This window comes from Pipistrellus kuhlii, unplaced genomic scaffold, assembly GCF_014108245.1.
Source record: "Pipistrellus kuhlii isolate mPipKuh1 unplaced genomic scaffold, mPipKuh1.p scaffold_m20_p_14, whole genome shotgun sequence".
NCBI lineage: Eukaryota > Metazoa > Chordata > Mammalia > Chiroptera > Vespertilionidae > Pipistrellus > Pipistrellus kuhlii.
This window is the reverse complement of record NW_023425449.1, coordinates 45,977,354-45,985,927: the sequence shown is the minus strand read 5'-3', so window position 1 is coordinate 45,985,927 and position 8,574 is coordinate 45,977,354. Positions and strand designations below refer to the sequence as shown.

Below are 8,574 nucleotides of genomic sequence, written 5' to 3'. Positions count from 1 at the left end.
GAGGCAGTCACTTCCACGTTACACAGTGTCCTAGTCACAGTGACACAGTCACTTCCACGTTACAGTGTCCTAGTCACACTGAGGCAGTCATTGTCCACGTTTCACAGTGTCCTAGTCACACTGACACAGTCACTTCCACGTTACACAGTGTCCTAGTCACACTGACGCAGTCACTTCCACGTTACAGTGTCCTAGTCACACTGACGTAGTAACTGCCCATGTTACACAGTGTCCTAGTCGCACTGAGGCAGAGAGTTTTAACACAGAGAGCATTTGTTGGAGATTCACCGTGAAGGTTATCTGCATGGAAGAGTCCAAATCACCTGTCGCCAGCGCCACTCCAGGAGACAGCATCCTTTAGCGCTGCGAGGCTTGACCTGAGCCAGGACCGGTCTGGGTGTCTTGTCCTCGTCGCCATCACGGTGTAGGCGGCAGAGCTGGTAGCTGGTGGCCAGCAGGTCTCCCTCTCTGGGAACCTTTCGCAGTGGCATGCTGTTCTCCTCTGAGGCTCCTCTCTGAATTTCCCCTGGCGGGAACATGATCACATGATCTTCCCGCGCGACTCTCTGCCCCCGGTGGCCTTTGACCTGACTTGTGCACTGAGAGAGGCCTGGGCGCTGGGCAGGCCTCCGCTGGCATCACCGGGTCTGGGTCTCAGGGTCTGGGAGCTGCTGGAGCTGCAGGGACGCCAGGTGCCAGGTGTGGCTGGGTCTGCCAGCCTCGGGTAAGTTGCTCGCTCTCCTGAGACCACTTCTCTGCATGTGCGACAGTGAACAGTAATGCTCTTATTGTGAGGGTTAAACGGTATAAAGCCATTGTCAAAGTTATCTTTTTAAAGCTTTGTTATTGGGTGAAATAGCTAAACATCTGTGATAGCGATTTTGTAAAAATATCAGCAACTATAAACGAAAGGTGGGTATAAAATGGAGTGTTGTAGGATCTTCCCCAAGGTAGTTCTATAACTTTTGGAGCCCTCATGTTTTGTTAAGTTAAAACTTTCAGTGTGAAAGCTGCGGAGGGAGGCTGAAGGCAGTGTCTTGGGGGTGAGCGAGGGGTGCCCGGTGAGGCCCGAGGGACTCCGCGGGGGCACGGCGGCGGGGGAGGACGGCTGTCACTCGCTGTCCTCCGCGGCCCTGGGAGGATGGCTGGCTCTTCTCAGCACAGGCTCCAGACGCTGTGGAACTCTGCATCAGAGGGAAGGAAGTGCCACCATCCCGAGAACCTGAGGCTGGCCGGTTCTCCCCTTTCCAGTCACACTGACCCACATAATTATTATGTAAAAAACTGTTTCACAAGCCTCGCAGGCAGGAATTAATGAGAGAAATTCTTAAAATACACACGTTTCTTAAAGGAGTCCAGCGCCCACAGGACCATGGCCTCATGGATGTGATTATCACACGGAAATAAGCCATATGAAGCCCGCGGGTGGTTAGCTCATTAGATCGCAGACTTCTCTGTCTGTGAGAATTTAACCAAAGGCAGGTTAAACTTGAAGTCATGGTCTCTAAAGAGTGAGAGGCCCACACTGAGGGCCAGAGGCCCGCCCGCAATTCATTCCTCACATTCCAACGATCAGGTCCCCCAGGCCGCCCAGCTGTGCCATGACCACATGAGCCTGTCAGCTCCTAGGATGTATTGTTTTAGATTTTAAAGCAAGACATAGAAAAATAATAGGAGTTGTACATGGAAAGGGGCACAAAGAAATAGAAAAATAGAAAATATTCCTGAACAATAAGATTAATCAAAATTGGTTTGTGGAACAATCTGGAAAAAAATAAGAAAATTTCATGTGCCATAACATCAAAAAAGAATAAAATACTTAGGAAAATGTCTAACAGAAGAAACGCAAGGCTTTAACACCGAAACCATGAAACATGGAAAGAATTTTAAAAGACCTGCAGAGGGTGGGCAGAACCTGCGCTGACGGCGGGCTTCGGGGCTGCCCACCCTCACCTTCCTCCCGAGGTTAATCGTGGACCTGCTGGGGTGCCCACTCTCCCTGGGAGGACACCCCCGGGTTGGGAGCTCTTTTGGACACCCGCTGCCCACGCCTTCCGCACCTGGCTTTCCTGAGGGTCTTCAGGGGCCACTCCAGTTTCCAGTCTTTCAGGGTCTGTAGCAGCCACTGGTGTTCTGGTGGCATCGATGCTTTTAAATAACCACGTCCAGAGGCAGCTGACAAGGGCGTTACCTGTGGACAGAAACAATGCCAGGACTTCCGGGAGCTCCTGACCAGGAATGAGCTGCAGGAAACGAAATCTCTTGCTACAATTAGTTCATTTTTCTTTATTTTAATTTTTTTCAGTTGTACAACCAAGTGGCCTTTGTATCAGGATGCAATTCTTCATGAATTTATATTTCTCTCTATTTTGATGGGATAAAAGTGCAAGGAATGAGTGATGTCACCTGTAACAAATCATGGGACCAAAAGCTGCACTGAAGGTTTTAAAAAAGGAAATACTCAGACTTTTATAAAATGTTCCAGGATGAGCAGCTAGCAGAAAAACTGAATATTCTAACCAGGCTGTTTTTAATGACATGATAGCGATAAAATTGGAAAGGGTTTATTTTTTTATTTTTTATTTAGGAGTAAAACTTAGCAAAATAGTAAAACTTAAGTGACAAGTGTGCAAGAAAACCTTTCCTGTCTCAGTGACCTGCCAGAGGGTTTTTAACTTTATTGATCTGAAAACCTAAGTAAAGAAGCACACTATGTCATATGTCAATGTGGGGGAATATTCTTTAATATTTGATTTGTGGACAACAGGGGCACATGCTGACCTGAAGCTCAGGGGAGGCCTGCGTGGCCGTCTTCCAAACTCAGACCTAAAGTCACCACAAGAACGATCTGAAATTAAACTGTAACTGAATGCAGTGATGGTGGGCAGTCACCTCCTAGGCTGGTATTTTCACTGACAAGATTAACCTTTACCTTAACTGTCTTTTTGCATCTGTGATAACACACCCTTAAAATGTCTGGGTAACTTATAACTTCCCTTTTTCCAGGCCCCTTGGGGCATAACCTAATGTACTGAGTGCCAGGACAGAGACCACAAATTCCTTCGTTGTTTTCTATTTATTTTTAAAATATATTTTATTGATTTTTTACAGAGAGGAAGGGAGAGGGATAGAGTTAGAAACATCAATGAGAGAGAAACATTGGTCAGCTGCCTCCTGCACACACCTTACAGCGGATGTGCCCACAACCAAGGTACATGCCCTTGACCGGAATTGAACCCAGGACCCTTCAGTCTGCAGGCCTACGCTCTATCCACTGAGCAACCCGGACAGGGCCATTGTTACTGTTGTCATGTTAATTGTTGCCTGTTAACTATTTAATACCCACCTAAGTAATGTGTCTATCATTTTACTTTTGATCCAATCCCAGAGGTTCCCTCTTCCCCCCTGTTTTTCCGCCTCCCTAACCTCTTACCAATGGATTTTGAGTAACCCACCTATGTCCCTTCCTTTGACTGTTATGTATAAAACAAGGTGAAGAACTGCCATTCTCCGGAGCACTATTCCTATCTGTTGAGGTTCTGCTTCCTGGCAATTGTCAACAGTTTGGCTCAAATAAACTCACAAAAATTATTTACAGGCTTGGATATTTTTACATAACAAATTGTGGAATCTAGAATTTAATGTCATCACAAATGTGTAGGGGCTGCATGAGGTCATCCCTGAGGGAATCTCCTGTTATCAAAGTGCTAATGTAAAAACCATGGAAACCTGTAAAGAATTTTGTGAGTTTATTGGAGCAGAACGGTCGACAGTTGCTGGGATGCAGAACCTCAGTAGATTGGGATGATGCCCTGGAGAATGGCGGGTTACATCTGTGTTTATACATTGCCATCAAAGGAGGGACGTAGGTGGGTTACATGAAATTCATTGGTGATGGACTACAGAGGTGGGAGAAAGCAAAGCAGGGAAACCCCTGGGATTGGATAAAAGGTAAAATGATGGACACATACTTAGGGGTGCAGGAACAATTAACATGATAATGAAGGAATTGGTGGCATCTGTTCTGGTGCCCAGCACATTAGATTTTGCCCCAGGGAGTCTGGAAAAAGGGAAGTTACAAGTTACCCAGACATTTCACGGGTGTGTTATCATAGATGCAAGAAGACAGACAGGCTCAGTTAAGGTAAAGGTTGACCTTGTCAGTGAAGATACCGGCCTAGGAGGAGACTGCTCACCATCACTGCGTTCAGTTACAGTTTAATTTCAGACCGTCCTTGTGGTGACTTTAGGTCTGAGTATGCAAGACGGCCATGCAGGCCTCCCCTGAGCTGTCAGGTCAGCACATGCCCCTTCCGTGCACAAAATGTAGGAGCTTTTAAAGGATAATATAATTTATTTCCTCAACTGTTTCTCTTTGCGTTACTTCTTGGCTTTTCTCAAGAGATTAGAGGCAGGAAAAGGAGGCGGGCTGCTGTCGACTCGGATAGTCCTAACTGCTGTCGCCATTGTTGGAAGATCAGCCGAGCTTTGTCTGTGAGACACACTTGGGAATGTCAAAGCAGAAAGCACGAGCGTGGCCAGACCCTGTTTTGGACACGGGGGTCACCTCGATCCGACAGGACTAGGGGCTTAGCTGGTGCTTCAGGGAGGATGGAGGCCAGGTGGCGGCTCTGGGAGGCAGGTCTCTGTGCACAGATGGCACAGGTGGTGAACAGACCTTCCCTTCCCCACTCTGGGAATAAGTCACGGTGCACAACTCACGCAACACCAGCCGTTCCTCCGTTTTCCGACAGCTGGAGTATCAGAAACCAGTGAGATCCCAGTGTCAGTGGCTGTCAGCTGGGAAGGAGGCAGAGGGACTGTGAGATCCACGTTTCAGAAAATCAGCCACAAAACAGAAAACTGGCCAATGTCAAATGTCTGGCTCGAGCGACGGCGCCCACGGGTGCTCTGCGACACGGGTGCTCCTGAGGCCGTGCGGTTGGCGACGCTGCGTAGAGAGGGCGTTACGCTCCTCCTCCCCCGTGCTCCGGCGCAGGCCGGCAGGAGGGCTGGTGGTTAACAGAGGCCTGAGCCGGCAGGAGGCCCCTGGGGACAGACATCTATGTCCCAGGACTCAGCTGCGAGGGCGAGGAACTGAGCGAGGGCCCCGCGGCTGCTGATTTGGGGACGGGCCCACACCCTCTCTTCTCCTCGGTTTAAACGTCCCTGTGTGGCCTGGGAAGCCTTCCCGGCCCCGTCCTCCAAGTCAGCAGCCATGGAGGGCGCCGGGAGCGGAGAGGAGCCGCAGCGCAGGAAGGGCCGGTGACCACCTGCCCGGGGCAGGCCTCGCTGAGGGGACCCTCCGGGGGGCACTGGTGCCTGCAGGGAGCATGGGCAGGGAGTGCCCCCCGAGGCACAGGCCGACTCGGCCTCTCGCTCTTCTTCCTCTTGACTCAGTGGAAACCTCGGACAGACCGGAGGGAGATGCAAACCCTTGGCAAAGGCGAGTGTGCTGTGGCAGACGCACCGTCAGCCAGCTCTCGGGGGAGAGTGCCCTTTACTTCACAGACCAGTCAACTCCGGGCCCAAGGCCTGAACTCAACTTGTGGGGAGGCCCTGACCTTCATCTCTCCTCCCGGGGCGCCCCGAGGGCCCCCAGCCCCGCCGAGTCAGTCAGAGGGGAAGAGATGCTGAGCTAGGCTGCAAGCCCGTTCCCCTCAGTCAGGGCAGGCTTCTGTGTGCTGCGAGGCCGGAGCACCAGCGCGCACTGAGGTGCCGTGAATTTGTCCTTGTGTCCGGAGGCCCGGGCGGGTGGTAGTGGTATAGACGCCTCCAGAACCACGGCAAGACGGCAGGCCTGGACGGCCACCGGTGGAGTCGGTCCAGAGGAGGCAGCTACTGGGGTGGTCTGTACAGGAGACGGCCATCAGAAGAATCATTGGCAAAGGACCTGACGGGCTGGGCACTGGGGGCCGTCCTGGCCGGTGTGCACGGGTCGCTGGGGCCTCACAGGGTGATCAGGCTTAACCAGCTGTGGATGGAAACACATGAGGGGAGACTGGAGCAGTGACAGAGCTGAGCCACACACCTCCTTAAAGAAGCGGGTGCGCCCTGGCCAGTGTGGCCAGCTGGTCGGAGCATCGTCCAGTACACCACAAGGTTGCAGGTTCAATTCCTGTCAGGCACATGCCCAGGCTGTGGCTTCCATCCTGGTGGGGCAGCCAATCAATGTCTTTCTCTCTCTCTCCTTCATGTTTGTCCCTCCCCCTGTTCCCTTCTCTCTCCTAAAACTCAATAAAAGACATGTCATCAGGTGATCACCTTTAAAATCATAAGTTTTTAAAAACAAAAGGAAATTGTGCGCAGCAGCGGGTGACAAGCCTCCACCAGGCTCCGGTGTCGGGAAATGGAGGAGGTGCTTCCCTGGTGGGGACGCCCGTCCCGTCCCCGCGGGCCCCCAGGAGTGGAGCCCCAGGAGCGGGACCCCCAGGAGCGGGACGCCAGGAGCAAGATGCCAGGAGCGGGACCCCAGGAGCGGGGCGCCAGGAGCGGGACCCCAGGAGCGGGACGCCAGGAGCAAGATGCCAGGAGCGGGACCCCAGGAGCGGGGCGCCAGGAGCGGGACCCCAGGAGCGGGGCCCCAGGAGCGGGGCCCCAGGAGCGGGACCCCAGGAGCGGGGCCCCAGGAGCGGGGCCCCAGGAGCGGGGCCCCAGGAGCGGGACCCCAGGAGCGGGGCCCCAGGAGCGGGATGCCAGCAGCGGGGCCCCAGGAGCGGGCCCCCAGGAGCGGGCCCCCAGGAGCGGGGCCCCAGGAGCGGGGCCCCAGGAGCGGGACCCCAGGAGCGGGGCCCCAGGAGCGGGATGCCAGCAGCGGGGCCCCAGGAGCGGGACGCCAGGAGCGGGACGCCAGGAGCGGGATCCCAGGAGCGGGGCCCCAGGAGCGGGCCCCCAGGAGCGGGACCCCAGGAGCTGGACGCCAGCAGCGGGACCCCAGGAGCGGGGCCCCAGGAGCGGGACCCCAGGAACAGGGCCCCAGGAACAGGGCCCCAGGAGCGGGGCCCCAGGAGCGGGGCTCCCAGGAGCGGGACCCCCAGCAGCGGGACCCCAGGAGCGGGACCCCAGGAGCGGGGCCCCAGGAGCGGGGCCCCAGGAGCGGGGCCCCCAGCAGCAGGGCCCCCAGCAGCGGGACCCCCAGCAGCGGGACGCCAGGAGCGGGACCCCAGGAGCGGGACCCCCAGGAGCGGGACCCCAGGAGCGGGACGCCAGGAGCGGGGCCCCCAGCAGCGGGCCCTCAGGCCTGCCGCTATTTCCTGGCAGAGGCCTGAGTGGGAATGAGTGACGCAGAGGGTGCCCTAGCGCTCAGCGCTGAAGGACTGCTCTGTTAAATCAGTGCACACAGGAAATCTGCTCGAACAATCAATGTCTCATAAAAAGTTTCCATTATTTAGCAAAATTCGGTTGTGCGTAAACCTTGTTGAGAGGAAGACTTCTTAACAGGAGTCACAAAAGCACTGGCTCCGGGAGCGGCTGCTCTGGCCGCAGGAAGGGGCTTCTGTGCGGAGACGCTGAGGAGGGGCGGCCCGTGAGAGCAGAGCGAGTGCTGCTGCCTCTGGACACCGCACGCAGCGCGGCCGGCATCGGAACACGGCCCAGCTGTGACGAGCATCGAGCACTCTGTCCCGGAGCACCTGTCCTCCGATTTGCTTACCGCAGACTTTAGGAGGATCCCACCCCAGGGGCTGGAAATCAGAAAGGTTGCCTTTGGGGTGATGCAAATTGGAGGTGTCAGATGGGCTGATGGGGTGGGCAGCGTTTTATTTCTTTTTAAAATATATTTTTATTTGTTTGAGAGAAGAAGGGAGCGGGAGACAGAGACAGAAACATCAGTGATGAGAGAGAATCCTTGATCCGCTGCCTCCTGCACACCCACCAGCACCCGGGATCGAGCCTGAAACCCGTGCCCAAGCGGGAATTGAGCCGGTGGCCTCCTGGTTCTGGGTGGAGCTCAGCCGCTGGGGCAGCATGTTTGGTTCCAGACGGGGGTGGGGGGTGGGCGGTCCGCAGATGTGTTCACATGGCGGCCATGGAGACGCCGCTTCTGTGCACGTCCCGCATGGCTTCAGTCATCCCTTGCTCCGGACCAACCGCCCGACTCCGTGGTCATGTCCTCCTGCCACGAGTCCAGCTCTGTGCAGGCGACGGGCGCGCTGTCTCCGGGCTGGTGTGACGAGGGGGGTGCTTGGGATGGGATTATCTGAGGACACTCGTGAGTGAGTGAAGCAGGTCATGCTGGCTGCGGGCGGGAAGCACCATCGCCTTTCCCCGTGGCTCTGGCCTTTCTCATGCTCAGTGGCTGTGTCCCGCGGGTGGCTGGGCCCCACGGGTGGCTGAGTTCCATGGGTGGCTGGGTCCCACAGGTATCAGATCCAGAGCAGGGATGTGGACCCCTGCTGGGTGGGAGGAAGGCTTGTGACCTGTCGGAAGAGCCTGTGAGATGGAACCAGGCAGCCCGTGAGTCCAGGCTGCCTGCCACTACTCCAGCCCATTCAGCAGAGGCAGGGTGCATTACACATGAGCGTTTATTCCAATCCTGCCGGCAGCGTGGGGAGCAGCGGGTCTCCCACAGACATC

At 55.4% G+C, this 8,574-nt stretch overlaps 1 protein-coding gene across 1 annotated transcript; it reads left to right on the top strand.

Moving 5' to 3' along the window:
- The first annotated feature begins 6,692 nt into the window (after positions 1–6,692).
- On the top strand, positions 6,693–7,268 carry LOC123652339 (proline-rich protein 2-like). Its single transcript, XM_045581598.1, has one exon. The coding sequence runs from the start codon at positions 6,693–6,695 to the stop codon at positions 7,266–7,268; it is 576 nt and encodes a 191-aa protein (XP_045437554.1).
- The last annotated feature ends 1,306 nt before the right edge of the window (positions 7,269–8,574 follow it).